The 25,076-nt window shown below is 38.7% G+C and overlaps 1 protein-coding gene across 3 annotated transcripts in view; it reads left to right on the top strand.

The window, feature by feature from the left end:
* ARMH4 (armadillo like helical domain containing 4) overlaps positions 1–18,278 on the top strand; it is a 159,014-nt gene extending 140,736 nt beyond the window's left edge. For all 3 annotated transcript variants that reach the window (XM_026000616.2, XM_072761649.1, XM_072761650.1), the window contains 3 exons: positions 10,260–10,291; positions 16,640–16,774; positions 17,023–18,278. In XM_026000616.2, coding sequence (XP_025856401.1) covers positions 10,260–10,291; positions 16,640–16,774; positions 17,023–17,091 — 236 coding nt within the window. In that variant the 3' untranslated portion in view covers positions 17,092–18,278. The remainder of the gene's footprint in view (positions 1–10,259; positions 10,292–16,639; positions 16,775–17,022) is intronic.
* Positions 18,279–25,076: the final 6,798 nt, after the last annotated feature.

Raw genomic sequence — 25,076 nt, 5'->3', positions numbered from 1 at the left:
TACCCAAAAGCTCATGGCCCTCATTGATTGAGGATATCTTCTAGAATAATAATTCCTCAGTGCTTCTGGCTAGCCCCACATGGCCCTTATGGAATAGAGGATACCCTCAGGTGTAGAGACCCTCAGGCCTGCATGGGAAGGAAGCAGAGTGCAGGGCACCTCTGCAGTGGGCCAGAGCACCAATGGACTTGGTTCTACCTGGACAAAAGATCTGATCAGTGGAAAAGGAAAAGTGTCCTCATAAACACTTTAAACTAGCTCTTTGGGGTTGTTTTGTATGAGCAGTCCAGGTTTCTGAGCTCCTCTGACCATTCCTTCATCTCTTTCTCTGGCCTTTTCTCTTCTTCTTGGCCTTTTTTAAAAAATATTTTATTTATGTATTTATTTATTCATGAGAGACCCAGAGAGAGAGAGAGAGAGAGAGAGAGAGAGAGAGGCAGAGACACAGGCAGAGGTTGAAGCAGGCTCCATGCAGGGAGCCTGATGTGGGACCCAATCCCAGGACTCCAGGATCACGCCCTGGGCTGAAGGCGGCACTAAACTGCTAAGCCACCCAGGGATCCCCTCTTCTTGGCCTTTAAATATTGGAGTTTCTTGGTGTTATGACTTTGGTCTTGTTCAGTCTTACTCAAATATATATATATCAACCTGACTGGGCCATGTACTTCCCAAACATTTTGTCAAACATTATTCTGATGTTTCAGAATGACATTAACATTTGAATCAGTAGACTGAGTAAAGCAGATTGCCCTCCCCAATGTGGATGGGCCTCATCCAATCAGTTGAAGGCCTGAATAGAGCAAAAAAGGCTGACCTTCCTGTGAAAAAGGGAGAATTCTTCTGGCCTGACTGCTTATGTCTTCTTCAAGCTGGGACATAGGTTTTTCTTCCTCTGCCTTCAGACTCAAATAGAAACATCAGCTCTTTCTAAATCTTGAGCCTCTAGCTTTTGAACTGGAACTACATCATCAGGTTTTTTGGGTCTCAAGCTTGCTGACTCACAAAGCTAATCTTGGGACTTGTCAGTGTCTATCATCACATGAACCAATTTCTTAATTTCTTATGATAACTTACTCTCTTTCTCTCTGTCTCTCCTTTTATCCCTCTGTCTCTGTCTCTTTGTCTCTGTCTTTCTCTGTCTCTTTATATATACATATATACGGTTCTATTTCTCTAGAGAACCCTGTCTATATACAGTTTATACTCTAGGGTGGTCTTATTCACTCTAGACTTCAGCTTTCATCAACTTCTGATAAATTGCAAATTTTGATCTTCAGTCTGGGATTCCCCATATCCAAAATTTTAACTGCCAACAGAAACATCCCCATGGATATTATGTAGATACTTTAAACTCCACTTAGGGTAAAATCATTATTGTGACCCTGGTAGATACTTTAAACTCTACATATTCAGAGTAAAATCATTATTGTAACCCCAGGAATCTGTTCCTGCTTTTTATATTCTTGGTTTTTCATGATGTCACCATATATTCTGATCTCATATTCAGTATCTTCAGCATTGCTCATTTTGAGTTTTAGGTTTCTTTCTTCCTTCTTCTTTTTTAAGATTTTATTTATTTATTCATGAGAGAGAGAGGGAGGGAGAGAGAGAGAGAAAGAGAGAGAGAGAGAGAGAGAGAAAGGTAGAGACACAGGCAGAGGGAGGAGCAGGCTCCATGCAGGGAGCCTGACGTGGGACTCGATCCCTGGTCTCCAGGATCACACCCTGGACTGAAGGCGGCACTAAACCACTGAGCCACCTGGGCTGCTCAAATTTTAAGTTTCATTTCAGGATTTCTGCCACAAGGGCTGTTGTTCCCCAGGGGAGAGCAGCTCTGCACACAGGACTGAGTTGGAAAAATTCTCCCTAAGATAGAACTAAGATGGAACTAAGATCTCATTTAGTCTCATATAATGACACACATGCGCACAAAGGGTGGGAGAGAAAAGAAGACAGATATATACAAAAAGCAACAGAATCATACAGACACACAGAGTCTGAGAGAAAGAGAAAACAGGGGATGAGTAGAAAGAGAGACAATCCAGAGTTAGAGGCAGAATGGGAGGGAGACACACATAGAGGCAGAGAGAGAAGGATATTTGTCAGAGGGAGGAGACAGGGAGAAGAAAATAGAGAGAGGAAGCCAGAATAGCAAATAGGTGAACTAGTACATGCCTCACCACAATTTGGGCATGCGTTTATTTCCAGAAGTTGAAATAGCCCTACCGTGTGCCCTGAAATGGCCACCCTGGCCCACCTGCCCACACCCCACGCACTGGCATACTGAATAGACATATACATTAGCCATAAGGGTCTGGCTCAAATTCTAGCTCAGCCACTTTTTAGCTGTGTGGCTTTCAGAACTTAAGCTTCATTTTCTTCATCTGTAAAATGGGGATGATGATACCTGTCCTGCAGGCTTTTAGTGAGGTGTCCAACAGATCTTAATTATTAACTCAGAAAAATCCTGAGGCTCCTCTGGGTCCCATCCCTTTACTCTTTTTTTCCCCCATCTCTTTACTCTTTAGTGAAGGAGAATTTATGGGTATATCAGGGATAAACGTAGCCACTAAAGTTTTATTGTTGGAAGTAAAGGAAATTAAGTACATCCTTCTAAATAAGCAGCTGGAAATTAAGTACATCCTTCTAAATAAGCAGCTGGGGTAGTTTTCAGCCACAGTCTACTAGAAACCAACCATACTTATATTTGATAGGATACATGGAAATGTTATTTTATCTGCAGTTTCTTTATTCTCTTTTTCTTCCCTTTTTTTCCAGGGGATAAACTAGGAGAGAGCAGATTGCTCAGCTTGGGATCTGATACACAAGAAGGTGCTAGGGAGCAGGAGGGAGAAACTGCTTTTTTTTTTTTTTTTAACGGAAGTATAGTTGACGCACAATTACATAGTTGACGTACAATGTTACATTAGTTTCAGGTGTACAATATAGTGATTTACAAGTCTATACTTTCTGCCAGTGCTCACAAGTGTAGATATAATCTGTTACCATATAACAAGTGCTATTCCAATACCATTGACTGTATTCCCTATGCCGTACCTCCTGCCTCCGTGACTTATTTGTCCCGTGACTGGAAGCCTGTATCTCCCACTCTCTTTCACTCATTTTGTCCATCCCCTCACCCCTTTCCTCCCTGGCAATCATCAGAACTAGTTTGTCCTGTGTGTTTACAGGTCTGTTTTTTTTTTTGCTGTTTGTTTATTTATTTGTTTTATTGTTTAGACTCCACAAATAGATGATATGATATAGTATTTATTTGTCTGACTCATTTCACTTAGCATACTACCCTTTAGGTCTATCCATGTTTTTGCAAATGGCAAGACCCATCTTTTTTTTTTTTTTGGCTGAGTAATATTCCATTATTTATATATGTATATACACACCACATCTTCCTGATCCATTCATCAGTCAGTCGGTGGACACTTGGATTGCCTTCGTGTCTTGGCTATTGTAAACAATGCTGCAATAAACATAGAGGTGCATATATCTTTTCAGATTAGTGTTTTTGTTTTCTTTGGGTAAATACCCAGTAGTGGAATTGCTGGAGCATTTGGGATTTCTATTTTTAATTTTTTGAGGAACCTCCATACTGTTATCCATAATCGCACCAATTTACATTCCATTAATAGTGCACAAGGAGTGATTATCCAAGTGGAACTTTGGATTAAAATCACTCCTTTTCCTCCACATCCTTGCCAACAACTTGTTATTGCTTGTCTTTCTGATTCTAGCCATTCTGACAGGTGGGAGGTGATATTTCACTGGTTTTGATTTGCATTACTCTATTGATGAGTGATATTGAGCATCTTCTCATGTTTCTGTTTGCCACTTGTATGTCTTTTTTGGAGAGATGTTTATTTAGGTCTTCTGCCTCCTTTTAATTGGATTATTTGGGATCCCTGGGTGGCGCAGCGGTTTGGCGCCTGCCTTTGGCCCAGGGCGCGATCCTGGAGACCCGGGATCGAATCCCACGTCGGGCTCCCGGTGCATGGAGCCTGCTTCTCCCTCTGCCTGTGTCTCTGCCTCTCTCTCTCTCTGTGTGACTATCATAAATAAATAAAAATTAAAAAAAAATAATTGGATTATTTGGGGTTTGTGGTGTTGAGTTGTATAAATTCCTTATACATTTTGGATATTAACCCTTTATTGGATATATCATTTGCAAATATTTTCAGGGAGAACCTGCTTTTAACAACCCATATTCTCTTGTCTTCTGTGTAGTTTTCTGGTTGCTAGAAGGAGTCCAGAGTTCTCATTATAATCCTGTGCTTTTAGATTCACATTAAATAAAATTTCAAGAAAGGCAACAAACTAGTGTCAGTGGGATTAGAGTGAATCGGTAGCTGTGAGCTAAGGAATTATCCAAGTGGAAGGGCCCCAATTCTTGTGTTCCTCATTGTCAGTGATCAAATCATTAATCTCCATTTGCAAAAGTCTACAGAATTTTCTGGGGTTCTTTTATTTTAAAAATAGTAATAAATTATAAGTAATTTGGAAAATTCTAAAAATACAAGGAATAAAAGAAAATCACCCATAATTTTACAACCTATTGATGAATTTAGCTAACAGTTGTATGTTATCCCAACTCTATGGATATTTTTATCCACAAACTTGAGCTCATGTTATATATATCTTGCTTTTTTCCTTTGTAACATGCTAAGTATTTTTCTTGAAATAATTTAAATTTTTGTATAATATGCCACTCTAAGATATGACCTAAGATTTTGTTTTCCTCTGAGTATTTAAACCAATTCTCTATGGTGGATATTGATGTTGTTTACATGTTCTTTTTTTTTTTTTTTTTTTTTTAATTTTTATTGGTGTTCAATTTACCAACATACAGAAAAACACCCAGTGCTCATCCCGTCAAGTGTCCACCTCAGTGCCCGTCACCCATTCCCCTCCAACACCCGCCCTCCTCCCCCCTTCCACCACCCCTAGTTCGTTTCCCCGAGTTAGGAGTCTTTATGTTCTGTCTCCCTTCCTGATATTTCCCAACATTTCTTCTCCCTTCCTTTATATTCCCTTTCACTATTATTTATATTCCCCAAATGAATGAGAACATACACTGTTTGTCCTTCTCCGATTGACTTATTTCACTCAGCATAATACCCTCCAGTTCCATCCACGTTGAAGCAAATGGTGGGTATTTGTCGTTTCTAATCGCTGAGTAATATTCCATTGTATACATAAACCACATCTTCTTTGTCCATTCATCTTTCGATGGACACCGAGGCTCCTTCCACAGTTTGGCTATTGTGGCCATTGCTGATAGAAACATCGGGGTGCAGGTGTCCCGATGTTTCGTTGCATCTGAATCTTTGGGGTAAATCCCCAGCAGTGCAATTGCTGGGTCGTAGGGCAGGTCTATTTTTAACTCTTTGAGGAACCTCCACACAGTTCTTTTCCATTATAAATAACATTACAATAAACAGCATTTAACAAAAAATTTTGTGCAAATTCATGATTAATTGTTTAAGATATATTTCTCTTACAGGCAGAACTTTGGATTAAAAAGAAATTAAACCTTTAAAAAACTTTTAAGATAGATTTCAAATCCCTCCCCACATCTCTGAAAAGTTGTATCAGTTCATAGCCCTGTTGTCAGTGTGATACTTCTCTACTTTTAAAATATTACAGTGCTAAAAAAAAAATATTACAGTGCTGAATCTTCTCTTTACAATTATCTTTTTTTCTGATTTTTTTTCTTGTCTCACTTTTGCACTCCTTTATCAACTTTTATTCCTTAAGTTTTAAAATGATCATTGCGTAAAGTTTATTTTGACACTGCCTTGAACATTTTGTTGAAAACAGTTTATAGCATCCTCATGAAAAAGAATCATACTCAAAAATTAAGAACTCACCGAAAAGCAATATATATTCATGGAAAGTGTCCAGTACTAGGTGAAGGACTCCTCTGGCAGGTGCCTGAGAAGCACAAGGCATGGTAACCCTCAGGGGTCTCATGATCTTAGTTGGAGAAATACAACCAAGCTTGTATATTTTAAAGAACAGTGCTTTCTCAGCCTTTCTAGACCCGTGCCCCCCAAATACTGTCTCATTATCTTCTGTGTATCACCTATCTCACTCTCCAAAATTTTGTCCAGTTTCTTTTTGTAATTTGTATTATAAACTAAAGAACCAGGCCCATTGAATGTGCTCTTTCAAACTCCCTGTGCACAGATGCTCATCCTGTTCTGTTGTTTATTGTTTCCCCCAGTGGAGAAGTACTGCTTTTGAGAATTAACCAAAGCAGGATTCTTTGAAATGTACTCTAAGAATCTGAGATAGAGTTTACCACTGAGACCTGGCTTGATAAGGCCTAAGTTAAACTGTTTCTCTTTTTTTGTTTTTTAAAAATTTATTTAATATTTTGAGAGAGAGAGAGAGAGGGAGAGGGAACGTGCATGCACATGCGTACTGGGGAAGGGGCAGAGGGAGAAGGAGAAAGAGGAAGCAGACTCCCCCCTGAGGGTGGAGCCCAATGCAGGGCTCAATCTCACTACCTCTAGGTCATGATCTAAACTGAAATCAAGAGTCTGATGCCCAACCAATTGAGCTACCCAGGTGCTGCTAGCTGGACCTGTGCCTCCTTCCACAGAATGCTCACCTTTCCCTTTGTCCATGTCGCTTTTTTTTTTTGCATTTATATAACATCCAGCCTTTTTCCTGATTCCAAACATCTTGCTTCACAGGTTGGCATTCTGCCTTGGGCCCAGTAATTGGCTTTCTTGCTCCGTCCCTCACTCTCTGTTCCTGGACTGCTGCTTGTTATTCACTTCTCTCTCCTTTTTTTTTTTTAATTTTTATTTATTTATGATAGTCAGAGAGAGAGAGAGAGAGAGAGGCAGAGACACAGGCGGAGGGAGAAGCAGGCTCCATGCACCAGGAGCCTGACGTGGGACCCGATCCCGGGTCTCCAGGATCGCGCCCCAGGCCAAAGGCAGGCGCCAAACCACTGCGCCACCCAGGGATCCCTGTTATTCACTTCTCATAGACCCAATGGCCTATTCTTTTCCTCCCTGGAATTAGGCCTCCATACCTTTTACTAACCTCCGTGTTAGAGCACAGTGCCTGGCCAACACAATGTACATAATCAATATATGTTGAATGAATCAATGAATTGGGAGCATTCTCTTATTTGAATTTAAGTTTATGTCTTGGGCTTAGTTGAGACATGTTGAAATATTAATTTCTCATTGTCTTTCTTTCTCTCCTCCTGTTCCAGGTTCCTTGTTTTTGTTTTCTTATTTTTCTACATCAAGTACTGTACTAGACATGTGACACATGTTATTTCCAGTCTTCACAACAGTCTTGCAAGACAGGTGTTTAATCAAGGTCATTTTACATACGAGGAAACTGAATGTCCCAGAGGTTCATTAATTTCTCCAAAATCACTCAGCAAATCAGTGGTTGACCACACTTCTCCATGGAGCCACTAACCTCATTCCTTAGGTTTCTGTGCTTTATTCTTTTGGCCTTACCATGACTGAATATCCTGATTGTACACCATTATCTTTGCCTGCATCCCAGTTGAGATAGAAGGAATGATGACAGAATGACAAAGGTCTTGCCAAGATCTTGACATGAGAGGTTGAAGCCAGGGACTGAAGGAGTTAGAAGGGCCCAAGGTAGCTCCACATTTTCAGTCTGAGAGAGCAGAAGAATGGTAGTATCACCAAAAGAAATGGGTAGTTAAGAAGTCTTATTCCCATAGCTTGTTAAATCAGATAGTGGGTGGAAGTCCAGTGACTCTACTCCTTGGTTAACCATGGAAAAGTCTCTTAGCTTCTCTGAGTCTCAGTTTCCTCATCTTCCCTGAAGCATAATTTTCTTCCACTCTCATGTTTGTTTTTGGTTTGTTAATCTAGTGATACAATAGATTTGAACTTGCTCTATAAGGAGTCAAGCCGTGTGCACATGTTGGCTGGTATCACTATTGTCAGATATGTACAAGAATTAGGCTGTAAATGGAGACACCAACTTCTTGGATAAAGTGTGTCTATGCCAGGGGTCAGCACACTGTGACCTATAGGCCAGTCTGAACTGGTACCCATTTTTGTATGGCCCATGGGAAAGGATGTCCTTTACATTTTAATATGGTTGAAAAAATAAAAAGAAAGATACTTGTAACATATGAAAATTACATGAAATTCAAAGGTCAATGTCTATAAATAACACTTATTGGAATATAGCCAAATCCATGTTACTATACTATATATGAGTGCTTTCACACCGCAACAGCAGAATTGCATAGTTGTGATAGAGATTGTATGGCCTGCAAAGCTTAAAATATTTACTATTTGGCACTTTACAAGAAAAGCTTGCCAATCCCTTGTCTATACTTTTGGGAAGCCATTTCTAGGTCTACCACTCTGTGTTCTTCCTATCTGTTGAAGCTTCTGGAGAGGAAAGGAAATTTAAAGAAATCTCGAAAGGTTTTCACTTGCTTACTAATTTCTTTGATAATATTTGTCTTCTTTTTTCCTTTTGCATGTTTTTATAAAATAATTTTTATTCAATGTTGAAACATTTAAAGATTTTATTTATTTATTCATGAGAGACACAGAGAGAGAGAGAGAGAGAGAGAGAGGCAGAGACAGGCAGAGGAAGAAGCAGGCTCTATGCAGGGAGCTTGACGTAGGACTCGATCCCCGCTCTCCAGGATCAGGTCCCTGGCTGAAGGCAGCGCTAAACCTCTGAGCCAACCTGGGCTGCCCCTATTATAACTTTAAAAGGCAACCCCATTGCTAACTTCAAACTATCCTTAATATGGCTGTATGAACAATAAGAGACTCTTTTTTTTTTTTTTTTTAGAGGGAGAGAGTAAGAGTGGGAGGGGAAGAGGGAGAGGGAGAGAGAGACAGAATTTTAATAAGCAGTTTCCATGCTCAGCATGGAGCCAACGCGGAGCTCAATCTCACGACCCTGAGATCATGACCTGAGCCTAAATGAGGAGTTGGACACTTAACTGACTGAGCCACCAAGGCACTCCAACCATAAGAGACTCTGAATGATAGAGAACAAACTGAGGGTTGATGGAGGGAGGTATGGGGGGAATGGGCTAGGTGGGTGATGGGGATTAAGGAGAGCACTTGTGATGAGCACTGGGTGATGTAGGTAAGTGATGAATCACTGGATTCCTTTCTTGACCAATATTGCACTGTATGTTAACTAAAATTTAAGAAAAAAAAAGGCCATTCCAACACATGTTTTCATTTGCAATGATACTTCCTTCTGTTCTCAGCATATGTACTTCCAAATGGTTGTAATAATGGTCTACTTAACATTTTCTGGTTGATGTAGTCTTTTTAGGTGGTTTTAAAACTGTTACTTGATTATTGCCTTTCCTTTTTTTTTTTTTTTTTTTAAATAGTGGTTGTACTGTGATGGAATGGTACAGTTTGTAAGCTATATATATTTCAGAAATACTTCCTACTTTTGCCTTGGGTCAAAAATTTTTTCTTCAATTGTGAATGCAAATGCTTCTCTTTGGAGCCAGTGCTGAGTAGCACTGACCTGCCCATTGCCCTTTCCTACCTTACTTTGCTTGGACCTTGATTCAAGCGCAGAATACCTGTTGAGCTTAAAAATGGAGAAGGATGAGGAGTAATGTTAAGGAGAAATGTCATATAAGAAATGAACTTGATAATTAATTAATTAGAATACTTATCTAATTAATTAGTTTGCTTACTTATTTGGTGGTACATGGGCTGGGAGTGAACTTGATACTTTAAAGGTGATTTCCCAGACCTCCCTCCAAAGCATTCAATAGTTATCAGGAAGGGAGACAGAACATAAAGACTCCTAACTCGGGGAAATGAACTAGGGGTGGTGGAAGGGGAGGAGGGCGGGTGTTGGAGGGGAATGGGTGACGGGCACTGAGGTGGACACTTGACGGGATGAGCACTGGGTGTTTTTCTGTATGTTGGTAAATTGAACACCAATAAAAATTAATTAAAAAAATAGTTATAAAAATACATTTAACAAACAAAAATATTCTCTGTTCACCTAATGATGATGTGAAGGATATATTTGTGCTTTCTGTTGCATTTTTAAACAACTGAGAATAGAAACAAGACTATTAATGTCATGTTAATACTGTTGACCCTTTCACTGTATTTATACAATAAACAGTGCATCAAATTAACGTAATACCATGAAATATAAGTTATCAATTAACTTAATGAAATAAAAGTAAAAAGATATCTGTTTATATTTTATTCTCTTATTTTCCTTAGTGAGAAGCTGGATGGAAAAACTAAAAGATAAGGTAAGAGATATATTTTCTTCTTTTGGACTTATCTTAAAGGGCATGGCTTTGTCAAATAAAAGATCTCAGAGTAATGGAGCTTTATTTCATCGTTCTGGTTCTGGTAATCTGTGCAAGATGTGCAAAGATCTGTGCAAGATGTGCAAAGATGCAAGGCCACTTCCAGGTGCCCCACAAGAAGGAAGACCTTCCCTTTAAGTTCCTTCTTGTATAATGCAAGGGACACCTTATTCTTCGGAGCACCATTCCTTTCTATGAGGGCATCATCTACTATGCTCAGGTGAAAAATACCCTTGACATATCAAGGTGGAGTTTCTTCTAGGGATCAAGAGTGTAATACCAATTTACTTGGCATTTCTTGTCCCAATGCAAGTTTCTTGTAAGCCTGATCCTCCTATATAAGGAAGAAATACATGGATTTTGGAAGGCATTGATTCTTCTGACCCAAAGGCAAAAACTGATGGATTTCAGTTGAGAATAAAATATGGTTTGGCATCCTCAAACCATAGTGGGGGTGGGGTGGAATAAAAACACCTGGACACCTGAGCACCCCCTTAGATCAACTTTAATGTAGTCTCTCATAGTGCCACTACATATTAGGTGACAAAGGGTTGACTTGCCTGGAATGACCAACTGTAAAAAAATATTTTCCTCTCTTGCATTAATTCTGCCATCTATGTCTGATTGACAATATTAATTTCCTTCCAGGTTCCTATTTTTCATTTTCTTTTGATTTTTAGCACTCTCCAAGTTTACATTTTTGGTTACCTTAGAATTTTAAACTGGAATTACTCATAAAAATATTGATGGAATCCTGGATTCTTGCTGTAGCCTGTGTCAGATCTCATTACTATAACCCAGCTCAGATTTAACTGAGGGTTTAGTGAATGGAAATCTTTTCAATTGCCACATATTGAGTTCTTTAAATCACCAGTCCCAACATATCCTTCTGTTGATTGTATTCTGTATCTTTTTTATTATTTGGAGTAAATTCTTCCCATATTTGGATCATCATCATATTTGGATGATTAATATTTATTTGGCTGCAGCTTAATGTTAAAGAATAAATTACAATGAAAAGTGTATGATTATATTAATTCCCCTCATTATTTTATCTTTGTGCTTCTCAGTAAAATTAAGCATAGATGGTTTTTGAGAATGAGACTATTTTGTGATCATACTTATTAAAAGTAATATTGAAAAATTTTAAGCATGTTGAGGTTATTGGAGGTCATTTTGGTATCTGTAACAGGTCCAGTTGTCTAAGGGAGGTATTACTGGATAGACTGAGCGTTTGGGGAAAAAAGATAAAAAATTAAGAACTGAACACACATTAGTAGTGCTTTTTGTTATTTTTCAGGAGAAAATATGGTGCAATGAAAAGGAAATAGGCTTTGGTAGATTAATTTAGGAATCCATATGTCATTGTTTTTATAGAAAGTATCATCTGAGTAAAAAAGTGCACCAAAAAACCCTTACAAGAATAAATTTTTGCATGTAGCCAGTTTTGAAGTTGGATACTGCAAAATTTCTTACCTGTATCAGTAGCTGTCTTTACCATAATTAAAAAAAATCTGTACAGCTTTATAAAAGGCTGTATTTTCTATTTCTGTAGACCCTTCTTGTCTTATCTCAAAGGCTTGTCACCTTCTCTCTATTGTTTTCACCAAGAGAAATAATTTTATGTGTGACCCTTGAGGTTTTCCAGTCCTCTATTTTCTTTTATAGTATTTTTTTTAGTATGTTATAATTAAAAAAAAAAAAGAAAAAAATAATTGAGATTCTAACCATGTTATCGTGTTTGTCTTATTTGATGCATTATTTTTTCATATTTTGACTTTTTCATGGAGGGACTCACTATAATCTTTCCCATTTTACCCCTTCTCCTCTGGGTAAAATATTATACACTTACCTGGGGCATGCTTTCATATGTGCACACATACATATGCATATACATATATGTTTCCTCTCTTCTTTCCCTTTCTCCCTCCCTCACTTCCCCTTGCTCCCTTCGGGTATCTAGCTAACTAGTCAGCTATCATCTGTAAAAGTCTTGTTAGTCATTATCTTCAGAAACTATCTGAGAGTGAAACTATTGCCTCTTTGATGAAAGTTACAGAATCCCTTAGAACTGGACACTAAATACTTATTTTACTGGCTATTTTGCCAACCAGGATATCTTTTTAGTTTAGTATTATTCAGTTGTACCTGATATTGGTATTTCTGTTAGTTTGGCTCTAGAAAGAATAGTGTTCTAAAAAATTCTGAATTATTCCTTTTGCTCTTATTGTTTAGTCTTTCTATATTAGTTAGGACTATAATCAGCTATGAGTGACAGAGAACCCCAATGATAATGGCTCACCCAAGATAGAAGTTTGTCTCTCATTCATGAATCTGGACTTAGCAGTCAAGGGTTAATGGGGGAGCAACATGGTGACAGGCTCCTTGTATCTGATGCTCTATCATTTGTGACCTTCATTCCCATGGTAGGTCATTTGTGACCTCCCATTCCTCATGGTACTGGATGGCAGTTCCAACCTAGTAAGGTCCATATTCTAGCCAGGGGAAGGAGGAGAAGAGAAGGCAAAGACACCTCTCTCCTCTTCAAAAGGAAGAAAAAAGCACTCTCATTCTCAAAATATGGGCAATAAAGGCTGTGGACTCCTCTTAAAGAGTATGTCCTGGAAGTTGCGCCTGCCCGTAATGCATTATCTTACGAGATGTATCACATGGTCACAGCCAGTTGTGCAGAAGGCAAAGAGAAGTGATTGTTATTGTGTGTCCAACTGAAATGGGAGGTTCTATTGCTCTGGAAGAAGAGGTGAATGGATATTGAGGGACAGTCCCTGTACTCATTGCATCACCTCCCTTCTTTCTGTCTAAATGTCCAAGTTTAGTGATGCTTGTTAGGGAAATCCTAACTTGGCTACCTATTGATATATCTTTTCAACATCTAACGTACTTCTCGAAATTGAAGAGGCATAACAATTTTAGTATGTAATAAAGACCAACTCTATTGTTGTGTCACCAAGATCATTCTGTTTCTTCTAGCTTTAGGAAATAACCCAGAAAATGAATGATCCAGACTATATTGCATAGCACTGATTCTCATGTGTGGTCTGGATCAGCAGCATCAGCATCACCTGGGAATTTGCTAGAAATGCAGTTCTTGGGCCCCACCCTATACCTACTGAGTCAGAAACTCTGGGGATGACGCCCAACAATCTGTTTTACCAAGTCTTGCAGGCAATTCCAATACATGTTTAAGTTTGAGAGCCATTGTTGCAAAGCAATATAAGGGCTCTGTCTTAACACAGACAACTTTAGACAGTGCAGCATATCATTTGGTTTTCTTATACATTTCTTGAAAACAGGTGTTTCTGAATGATGGAAGATACCTAAGAAGAAAGGATAATTTTCTCATGAATGTAAAACAAAGCAAACAAAAAAACCTAAACAAACTAAAACTAAAAACAGCTATATCTAGTCATATTTTAACTTATATAGTCTGTTTTAAAAGTGTCAAGCTTTTCACTGGGAACTATTTTCAAGTTTACAAAAAGGACACAAGAATAAGTATAAAGCATGATCCTATGCCTTTTAGCCAGATGTACTCCTTTTTTTTAAACATTTTATCCCATTTGCTTTATGATTTGCTGGTCTGTCTGCCCATCTCTGCCTCCTTTTTTCTGAACCATTTGAGGAAAAGCTGCATATACCATGGTGCTTTTACTCCAAATACTTTAGTGTGTCTTTCTTAAAAATGGGAATATTCTGTTAGAACACATAGTACAGTTATCAGCTTGAATACATTTAACATTGATATTGTACTTTTTATCAAATCTGACATCCATATTTCAGCTTTTTTAACAGACTCAAAATACCTTTTTGAAAGCATTTTTCTTCTTCAGTACAAGATCTAGTCTACGGTCATGTAACACATTTAGTTGTCATGATTCATTAGTTTCCTATAATCTGGAACATTTTTATAGCCATCTTTTGTCTTTTATGACACTGACTTTTAAAAGAATACAGTCTTTTAAAAGATAGAATAGTCTTCATTTTAGGTTTATTGGGTCTAATCCTCATGATTAGATCAAGTTATGCATTCTCACTTGGCATATACTCAGGTGCAACTATGTCCTTCTCAGGGGGTTACCTATGGAATACATGTACATCCAATGATTCTGAACAGAGAAGAGGTACTAGGCAGAATCTATAACTTAAAAAAATATATATGTGAGTCTTACTTGTTTTCATTTGTGCAGAAAACAAATCATAGGCAATTCTAAAAGAAGAGCTTGTTTTCCATTAGTCAGTTTTGAAAGAAATGATTAAAATATATTTGAAGAAGAGAGGTTACTTTGATCCCATCCTTTAACTATAATTTCAAAGCAGAAGCAGATCATACACACACACACATACACACACACACGAGAGAGAGAGCAGGAGAGAGAAGAGATATTAATTGAATTTTGGTGAAATGTACATGATTTAAAGCTCTGGAAATAGGAAATCTAAATGTGTAAATAAGAAGTATGAGAAAGAGTGACACATTTTGGAATAGTCATGGTATTGCTGTGGGATGAGGTTACATATTACGAGGAGACCCACAGAGAGATTGATTGATTGATTGATTGATTGATTAAGCTGAGCTTCCAACAGCTCAAGTATTGTTTTTTGAATATACAACTCTTTAGAGTCTAATCTATGAGGCTTAAAGTTGATCATATTTCAATATGTACATATGTTTCCCTGTATTGGGAATGATCGTTTTAAAACAATAGATTCACAGCTCTTGTGAGAGTACTAAAATTTGCTCTTGTCCAATGTTTTCCCACATGGAAAATTACAGTTTTATCAGACTTAAGTAGATTTGGAAGAATTTTAGAAAAAGTTTGGGTTTCTGCAAAGCATATTAATTTGTTGAAAAGTGACTGTGCTTTGTTTCTTGGAGAAAAACACTTAGTATGCTGATGAACGATGCTATTGTTCTCAAATTAATGGAAAAAATTCCATATTCTGCTCTAAAACAAGACTCTGGAAAACAGAACCAGTGAGTGAGCTGGCTGTGTGCAGAAAGAGGGAGCTGCAGTTTTGTAAGGGCTCGTGTATTCCTTTGATTTACTTTTGGAAATGTTGGGAAAGCATCACAGTCTGCATACTTCAGCACTTTTTTATAAAACTTTTATTCTCTGTCCCTTTCTGATTTGGGTTTATTCAAGGTACTAGAAATACTTTGTGCTGTATTAGAAATTTTAGAAATAGTCAAATAAATGAAGAGACTCATAGGTTCCTCCCCTACCCTCAATTATTCTATCTAAAGTCTAAAGATTTTAATTTTTTTATGTATTTTGCCTGGGTAGGCTTCTAGAAGAGGCCTTCTGTGAAGGCAAACCAGTATCATATTCCTCTATGAAAGGGCTTGTAAGTACATAGTGCTCTGGTCTTTAGGTGTCACATTGGCCAAGATGTAGGAGCATCTTTAGTCTGATGTCCTTACCCTGAGCTTGGGAAAATCCTGAGCTACATACTGAAGCCTAAGGATCTGTGGACATTATGCTGCTCACTTAGAACCAATGTATCCATGGTGACACCTTGGGGACATTGGAGACACACCAGGTACCAGATACTTCCAGGCTCTTTTGAAGGTACCAGTGTTGTTGGCAGTGATCTTTGGTACCCTGCTCTACCACTTCCTTTCTTTGGGGCTGGGGATGCTTAAAATTCCCTCCCAAGCCCCAACTTTGGTCTTATCCACTGGGCAGATATTTCCTTTCATGTAAATCCCTCTCTGCTCCTTGTCTTTTTGTCTGTGCCCTAACATCTAGCATCCTTCCTCTTCCCTTTCTTACTGTAGTGAAGCTGAAACTGTGAGACAGCAGACCACCAATGTCAAGGCCCTCCCCTCATCCCCCAAGAAACACAATATTCCAGACAGCACTTTAGCCCCATTGGAGCTTGTCTTAGGCTGATATTTCCGATTTATAGCATTTTAATAGTCCTGGCATTCTCAGAAGCTTACTTCATCCATCTTTAATACAAATTATATCTCTGCCACCAAAACCTGATGTTGACAAATGTGCATAAGCAAGTGGCTGGAGGTGCCACTAGGTCTGGGTGATTTATTTCAGTGCTTCTTCTAAATACTTGAACTTTCCAAAAATAGTCCTAGCTTTCTCTCTCTTGCCTTCTCCCTAAAAAATACCTTTATTCTAGGCACTATTTTATGACAAAGCAGGCAGGAGAATTTCAGGTGTTTAAAAACCTTCTGTCATCCAGCAAAAATGAGAAACCCAGGGCAGTGGTCTCTTTAGCATCCTAATGCTTGTCTCTTTTTCTGTGCAGGCTGGCTACATGTCTGGGATGCTGGTTCCTGTAGGCGTCGGGATAGCCGGAGCCTTGTTCATCTTGGGAGCACTCTACAGCATTAAGGTCATGAATCGCCGAAGGAGAAACGGCTTCAAAAGGCATAAAAGAAAGGTAAGGAACCAACAACAGCAAAACCTAATCAGTTTCAGAACATTCTTCGCTTTTCCAATTAGCTTAATAAAGCACACAGGGCTTAATGATGCACGAATGGTATTGACATGCCCAGTGGTTTGGATTAGCTGCTACAGCTGCTGCCTTGGCTTTGGCTTTGTGTGTTGGAGTCCCTTTAAAAGGGACCTGTTTTTCAGTTTTGCTCTGCAGCAGAGGGGGTTTAATGCTTTTCTGTTTTCTTTCTCCAGCAGAGAGAATTCAACAGCATGCAAGATCGTGTCATGCTCTTAGCCGACAGCTCTGAAGATGAGTTTTGAATCAGATGGGAATTTCATTGGGATACTCAACTGTGTTATTATTTTATTTCTTATTTTGGGGCAAAAAAAAGAACAGCATCCTGCCACATCACTGCTGTCAGGCCATCAGGCTTATTATCTATTGGGCAGTAGATTTCTCTTATACTGAGCAGGAAAGGCATGATGTAGACTTACTGTAATATGCAGTGTTTGTTTTTAATTCTGTAGTGAATGTTCTACAACCATAGGCTACAACTCATCAATATGCAGTGTACATGTTGTTCATTAGAAGTTGCTAGGTAAATATTTTGTATTTTTGCAAAGGGCCTTTTCCTTGATTTACCTGCACTAAGTATAATGATTATTGCTGCCAAAGCATGTTGACTCTGAAATAGAAATCTTAACAGAATGGCTCATGATGACTGCATTTGGCCTACTTGAAGTGGTAGGCTTCTGGGCTACGGTACATCCTACATTTGTATCAAAACTAGCAGCAAGCTGGAGTGAAGATCTCTTGGTGCATTAGGATAATATGTAGATTTGTATCTATCTTGAATTATATTCTCTAGTCTCTCAGTTTTATTGTTTTGCATCTTCTGTCTTATTCTTCGCAGGAAAAAAAATGCACCAGAAATAATGCATTAAATGGACTTCTCGGTCTTAATGTAAACTTGCTCTCTTAAGTAGTGTAATTGAGTCCAACAGATGTGTCAATAGATGCTTACATGTTTATCACTAAGAGGTGTTCTCTTTGTGTATCATTTGACTTTGCAAGAAGAAATGAGGAAGAAATCAAGAAGAAAATGAGGTAGGTAAGCTCTCTGAGCTTTTATGTCTGCCATGTGGCTCTGTGCTTGTGCGGCCACTATTGTGTATTATTCAGAGCATTGCTTTTCTACTTCTGCAGTCTTGGCCATGGAATTATGGGGCCACCATTGGTTATTATTCGGCTTTATTAGAAAACAGACATTCTGTGGTATATGCAGGCTCAGTGGCCAAAGCCCTGGCACATGATGGAGATTACAAAAACCAAACCTCTCAGGGCATCCCCTTTTGGGGATGTTGGCCTATGCTAGATTGTTTCTCATTTCTTTTGGAATGTAATTCCTTGCCCTATCTTTGTAGTCTGGGTATTTGAGTTGAATTTTTAGGTAAAGACTGGGTTTATTTGCATGGAAGAATAAAGGTTACTAGTAACACTGTCCTTAGTACTTGACTCATGGAGAGCTTGTTCACATTTATTGGAGCCTGCACTACTATATTCGAAGCGAGCTGCACAGTTATTCCTCAGAGCTACTGTGTAAGGTAGGACATATGTTTTTGTTCTCCCATTTGACTGAAGACAGAACCGAAGCAGAGAAGTGAAGTGATTATCCAAAATTATATCCAGGTACAATCAGGACAAGAACCCACTGGGATTCAAAACTGTGTATCCCTATCATCAATTCAGTGCCCTTCCACATACTTTGCAGGAAGCAGTGACATTTCAGAGTTCTTTAAAACCAAAATTCTAAGGAAATACAAGAGACCCTTGAACAACATGGGACTGAGATGCATGGGTCCACATATACATGCAAGATAGTGCAGTACTGTAAACATATTTTCTCTCTTATGATTTTCTTATCATTTTCTTTTCTCTATCTTACTGATTGTAAGAACACAGTATATAAAACATTTTATATATGAAACATGTCAATTGGCTATTTATATTACAGTAAGCCTTCTGGTCACCAGTAGTCTATTAGTAGTTTTGGGGGAGTCAAAAGTTGTATGTGGATTTTCAGCCATGCCCGCTGAACCCCTGTGTTATTCAGGAGTCAACTGTAGTTGGTTAGCCAAGGAACATGTCACATGAATTTCTGTCTTTGTTAAATGAAAAATGCCTTACTAATTTCCCTCTTACGCAAATTCTTTTCCTCTCTGACCTCCACTATTTCCTTAACAACCACATAAATTTAAGTATCACCTGTAGAGAACGAATAGAGAAACTTTGTAGAATCCATCCTGGAATGATAACTGGCTTACAAGAATGTTTTCACCTTTTTTTTTTCCAAGAGAAATAAGCAAATGTGTGAAATTGGCCAAGAGAAATGAGAAGCTCTATACCGTCAAATAGAAGTTAACAATTAACAAATAAGTTCAAAGTCAGGTTTTAAAAATAAAATTCAGAACCATGACACTCAGAAATGATTTGTAATTTCATGAGCCAAGACATCTTGATATCACATAGGGTGCCTTTTCTTAGAGCAGCCCCTTGCTGTAAGTATTCCTAAGGTTAGGAGGAGGTGGGCATGACATGGTGTTACTCTTATTGTATTCTTGACAAGCTATTTATAGCAAACACACAATAGGCCATTTCATTTAACCAACACATTGGCAATGCTGACGGCTATTAATGCATCTGTAGTTTTAACTAGATCATGCCTAAGAGGTTAAGCTTTCAAACTATAGAATGATAAAGTCCCAAAGAATGAACACATATTTTCATTTTTTCCAGAAGGCTACAGGGATGATGTGTGTGCACTATGGCCTCTTCAGAAATGTCTCTGCTGTCCTTTTTGGGACAGGTGACTGTTAAAAGAAAAAGATGACTTAGATCACAGTAGACTTCTGTACAAACCCATTTCAACACCTGGGTTGGTGGAAGGTTCTGTGGATCTGTTTATTTTGGCCATTTTTCTCCTGCTGATGGGTGTGAAACAATGATTTTCAATGGTTGGCTGAAGTTATTCAGACAGTCAGAAAAGGTTGTCATGTTCTAAACAAAATCTGAGATTGGGGGTGCTGCCACTGGAGGAGGTGCTGGCTGGTGGTTATACTGTAGTCCAGATTAAAAGTAGTAAATCAGGCACTGGTAGGTTTACCTAAAATAAGTGACTTATAGCTGTCTGGCTTCAGTTGCTAGCACCTTCCCCTCTGAACTGTATTTACTTCCTCAGACCTGCACGAGTCCCAGTGCTGGAGCTGGAACTGTGTCTATATCCTCAGAGGGAGAGGCGGTGGCTCCTAAGAATCACCTGGGATATTTGTGCAACACACAAATTCCAAGGCCCTGCCCCAGACCCACTGAATCAAAATCTCCCAGAGAGGAGCTTGGGATTCTTATGTCCAGGCAAGTTAGAGCACAGAGCCAGGAGAACAGCTAGAGAACAGCTTCCTTATTAAGGAGACAAGGGAGAACAGGTTCCTTGGGGGAAGAAAGACTTTCCCTCATCAGTTATCCAATAAATCACACCTCCCACTGTGGAGAAAGGAAAATAAAGGGAAGGAGAAAAGGATAGAAGCTTCTAGAAGAACATAGAATCTGGATCAGAGAGAAAAGGATTCCTCTTGGGTTCCTGACACCTTTTTCTCTATCGGAAGATAGTATTTTTCTTTTAAACCTCCTCAGAGTTTCCTCTCCTGTAACTTGCTTCTTTCAGTAGCTTCTGGCTTAATTTATATGCAATATTTGGAGTTAATTAGTATCCCAGGGAAACAGATTCCCTTAGCAATGCTTTAGCCTTGGTTTCAGCTCATAAACTGCCTCAGATAAGTCTTCCAGAAACACTTCTTAAAGTACCTATATCTCACACTGGTCAACAATGTTGTGGGGAAAATTTTAAAGCACAGTTTTAGAACATGTTTAACATAGTTTTAGCTTGGTCAATCAAAGTTCTTTTTTTCGTCATTTTTTTAAAAAGGCTAAGACTTGGGATCCCTGGGTGGCGCCGCGGTTTGGCGCCTGCCTTTGGCCCAGGGCGCGATCCTGGAGGCCCGGGATCGAATCCCACATCGGGCTCCCGGTGCATGGAGCCTGCTTCTCCCTCTGCCTATGTCTCTGCCTCTCTCTCTCTCTGTGACTATCATAAAAAAAAAAAAAAAAGGCTAAGACTTAAAAGTCAAATGTTACAGTGACATCAGAAATAACATAGAGCAGCATAGAACATTCTGAATGCCTGGTACTTCTTTCCATGTTCCTCCAGATATCTCCTTCATGTGGAAATCCAAATGAAATCCCTTATTTGGAATCATATACACATCTTGGAAAGAGAAGCCTCAAATCATCTCCAGGCATTGCGATTTCTTTTTTATTTTTATTTTTATTTTTATTTTTTTAATTTTTATTTATTTTTATTTTTATTTTTTTGCATTGCAATTTCTGTAGATATGAATAATCATTGTTTCTATCAGTTGCTAAAAAGCTGCTTTTAGGGGATCCCTGGGTGGCGCAGCGGTTTAGCGCCTCCCTTCGGCCCAGGGCGCAATACTGGAGACCCGGGATCGAGTCCCACGTCGGGCTCCCAGTGCATGGAGCCTGCCTCTCCCTCTGCCTGTGTCTCTGCCTCTCTCTCTCTCTCTCTCTCTGTGACTATCATAAATAAATTAAAGAAAAAAAAAAGTTAAAAAAAAAGCTGCTTTTAGGAATAAGGTGTATTATTATCTGGTATAAGTTTTTAGCTGCATGGCCTTTTGGCAAGATAGGCTCTGTTATGACTACAGGGAAAAAGAAATCTCTACTTTTTACAGTATGTGAAGGTATGGTAACAGGGGAAGAAGTGTGAGTAGAAGAAGATGAAGAAAAATCTTGATGCAATGCAGCTGTAAACATGGTACAAAACTCTGAAATGTACTAGAGGATGCCAAAGTGCTGAGTGGACCAATGCCTGGAAAATGATAAAGAGAAACAAGGAGAAAAAGGCAAATGAGGTAGACCATTGAATGCAGGGGAAGGGACACTAAATCCACATTTGTTTTCATCTTCTCCATCAAAGAAAATTACTCTATACCAGGTAGAATGGACACAAGTGGGAGGGAATTGAAGTCTAAAATCGATGAGACAAAAGGAACTTGGTTATTTTAAGCAAGCTTAAGCTCAGTTAAATATCTTTCTTAATAACACAGAATTCAAATAACTGAATATAAGTCTCTAGGAATAGGAAATAATTTGAGAATAGAATAATAGTGTTGACCTAATAAAAGCACCTTATTTGTACATTTAGTATCCCCCATAAGACACAGATTTTGGGGGCTTGTTTGCTCTGATAATTATCATTTTTTGGCAGTCAACATAGCTGGAAACATAATTCTGTTGCTCAAGTTCTACATGTGACAAAAATAATCAGCATTTATTTTGTAAGCCACTGCTAGCTATACAAATGCATTGGGATTGCCCTATTTTGGGTAACAGATACATCTAACTCCCTGTTAATTAGCTTAAATTTCTATTATGTGTATATAGGATAAAGGAGAGGAAAGAAGGGTGGAAGGAAGGAAGAAAAAAGAAATTTCCTCCAAGAAACAGCAACAAAAGTATAGAGTCAAATCCTATGCTCTTTTGTTCTAGTATGCTTAAACACACAAAACAAAATTGGGTAAAAAAAAAAAAACCACCTCTCAAATCTTCCATTTATTAAAGCAAAGATCTTACTTTCCCTTCTCAAAAAGCAACAGGAGCAATAATACAAGCAATAATCAATAATAATTTGTAATAGAGAGTATACATGTTCACCATAAGACTCTATATCCAGATCCAAAGTTCAATACTGATTTTGTTGAGAGATGTAAACTTTTGTGGAATAAGGATGGAGGAATGGAGAAGGAGTAGAAACAGAAGAATTAATGAAAAATCCTTTTTCTTCCTCTTCTCAAAGTTTCTTGGTGTGGGAACAGGGTACAAGCAGAATGGTAGGCTAATGGAATGCTTACTTGTGTTTTTTTATTACCTTGGAGGTGGAGAGGTCATATGCTGTGATCTGCAAAGACTGAACCTGGTATCAGGTTAGGATCCTGGGGCTTTTATTAACAGTGTACTGTGCATCTCCATATTTCCTTCCTAATTCACACCAACATAAAGGAGGGGGATCAATAGCATTTGAAATATTTCTCCAATTTTATGCCTCACAGCTTAGCTATAGAGTTTGCATAGTTACAGATATCTTTGTGATCAAACGGACCAAAATATACATGTAGGAAAGTATAAGTCCAATCTTCCAAAAACAGAAAGATGTTTGGATACCAGATGATTCAAGCCCTTTATCTTCCAAAAAGAAATTTTGGTACAAAATCTCCAATGATCAGTTTACCTCATTTCCTTCTTTGTGTAAGAGATAAGAGAACAAAGAAGAAATCTGAAATGGTTCTGCAACTGGATGGATCAATTCCCAAAGGTCTGTGTCAAAGTGAAAGAGGATGCTTAGAGATTCTATGGCAAACTAAGAGCACTGTGATGTTGTTGCTTCTTAGTATTTATTGAATGTCCTTTGTGTGTCTGGCAGTATCTTAAATGCTGGGGGAGCAAGGTGAGCAAGCAGTCCACGACCAGAAGGAGCTAATGGTCTAGTGAGGCAAGAGTAAATGGGCCATTTTATACAGAGGTAAGATGGGATCCAAAAAAGGAGCATCTAACCCTGCTAAGATTGAGGATGTTTCTCCAGAGCCAGTAGCATTGAGCCGGAAGCCAAAGAAATGAGTCTGGGTTAGTGAGGTAAAGAGTGGAATGGGATGGGTCCTCCAGCCAGGGAAACCTCATATGCAGAAGCCAGCAGTGAGGGATCATGGAAAATTCAGCAGTGAGAGATCAAGGAGTTAAGTATGGCTGGAGTGCTGGGAGGGTGGGGTTTGGGGTTTGGTTGGGGGAAACACATGCAGTACAAAATATGAGACTGATCCTAAAGAGTCTGCTTGTTTATATCAAGCAGTTAGGACTTTATTTTGAGGGCATTTAGAGTCATGGAAAGATCTTATGCTGAGAAGTGGTGCGATTGGGGCTGAGTTCATGGGAAGACTGAATTGGCAAGGGTAAAGTAGAGCCAGGGACAGGGACCAGTCGGGCTGGTGCAGTAGTGCTGGTGAGAGGTAACTGTGGCCTGGACTAAGGCTGCAGGAGGGAATGCAGGGGGAGGATGGCTCCAAGAGGTATTCAGGGCAGGGAAGCAGAAGGACTAGGGGGTTGATTAGATATGGAGATGAGGGAAAAGACAAGTGGTTAAAGCTGATCATGGTCATGGCATTTTGAGGCTCTCCAGATATCATGGAGTCTAGTATCCCAGCTTCTGGAGGACTGACCCTGTGTTTTCCCAGCATAGCCAGCCTGAAAGGAATTAACTTACATGTCTGCCAAAAATGTATAGGCAACTTTAACTTTCTACATAGTGTATGCAAGTATGCGGTCATCATGTCACTTTTAATAAGGGGTTCTAAAGAAATAACTTTAAATTTAGTAAAACTTAAGTGAAACATCTGGGAAAACCCTCCAAATACCTTTAAGTAATTATATTACTTTGGTAATATAATATAATATAATATATAATATAATATAGCCATAGGTATGAATTACTATCTAGGATATGATTGCATTTCCCTCTTTGAAAAGACTAGTAAGTTTCTTATTTGTTGACATGAGAACCAAACCTCTGGATCTTGTTTTTTTTTTTTTTTTTTTTATTCGCAAGAACCAACTTTATGCATTTTATGCATATGGAATCAACTTTCTAATTTTTTTCAGTTTAATTGAGATAGAATTGACATATAGCTTTGTGTAAGTTTAAGATGTATACAGTATGATACCTGTGTGGCAAAGTGATTACAGCATTGTTAATAAGTTCAGTTAACAGCTGTCTCCTCACATAGTTACAAAAAATGTTTTTTCCTTGTGGTGGGAACTTTTAGGATCTTCTCTTAGCAACTTTCAAGTATACCACACAGCAGTGGTAGCTACAGTCATGTTGTACACTACATCTCTAGTACTTATAAACAGGAAGTTTGTACCTTCAGAACACCTTCCTCTGATTTTCCCACCCACTCCACCCTACTCCCCAACATCTTGTTTTTCTTGAAAACAAACCTAAGAGGCTTCTCACAAGGCCTGTCTGTGTGAGGATAATGTTGGGATTTGGGTGTGCAGCCATGGAACAAGGCAGGCTCCATCTCCTGGCACAGAGGAGTTTCTGTGAACTTTTGACGGTTGTTGTTGTGGGTTATCATGAGTGGTTAATCTTTCTTAGCATATGAAAAAGCAAGTTTTC

This window comes from Vulpes vulpes, chromosome 6 (assembly GCF_048418805.1).
Source record: "Vulpes vulpes isolate BD-2025 chromosome 6, VulVul3, whole genome shotgun sequence".
In the NCBI taxonomy this organism is placed as follows: Eukaryota; Metazoa; Chordata; class Mammalia; order Carnivora; family Canidae; genus Vulpes; species Vulpes vulpes.
This window is presented reverse-complemented; position numbering and strand designations above follow the sequence as displayed.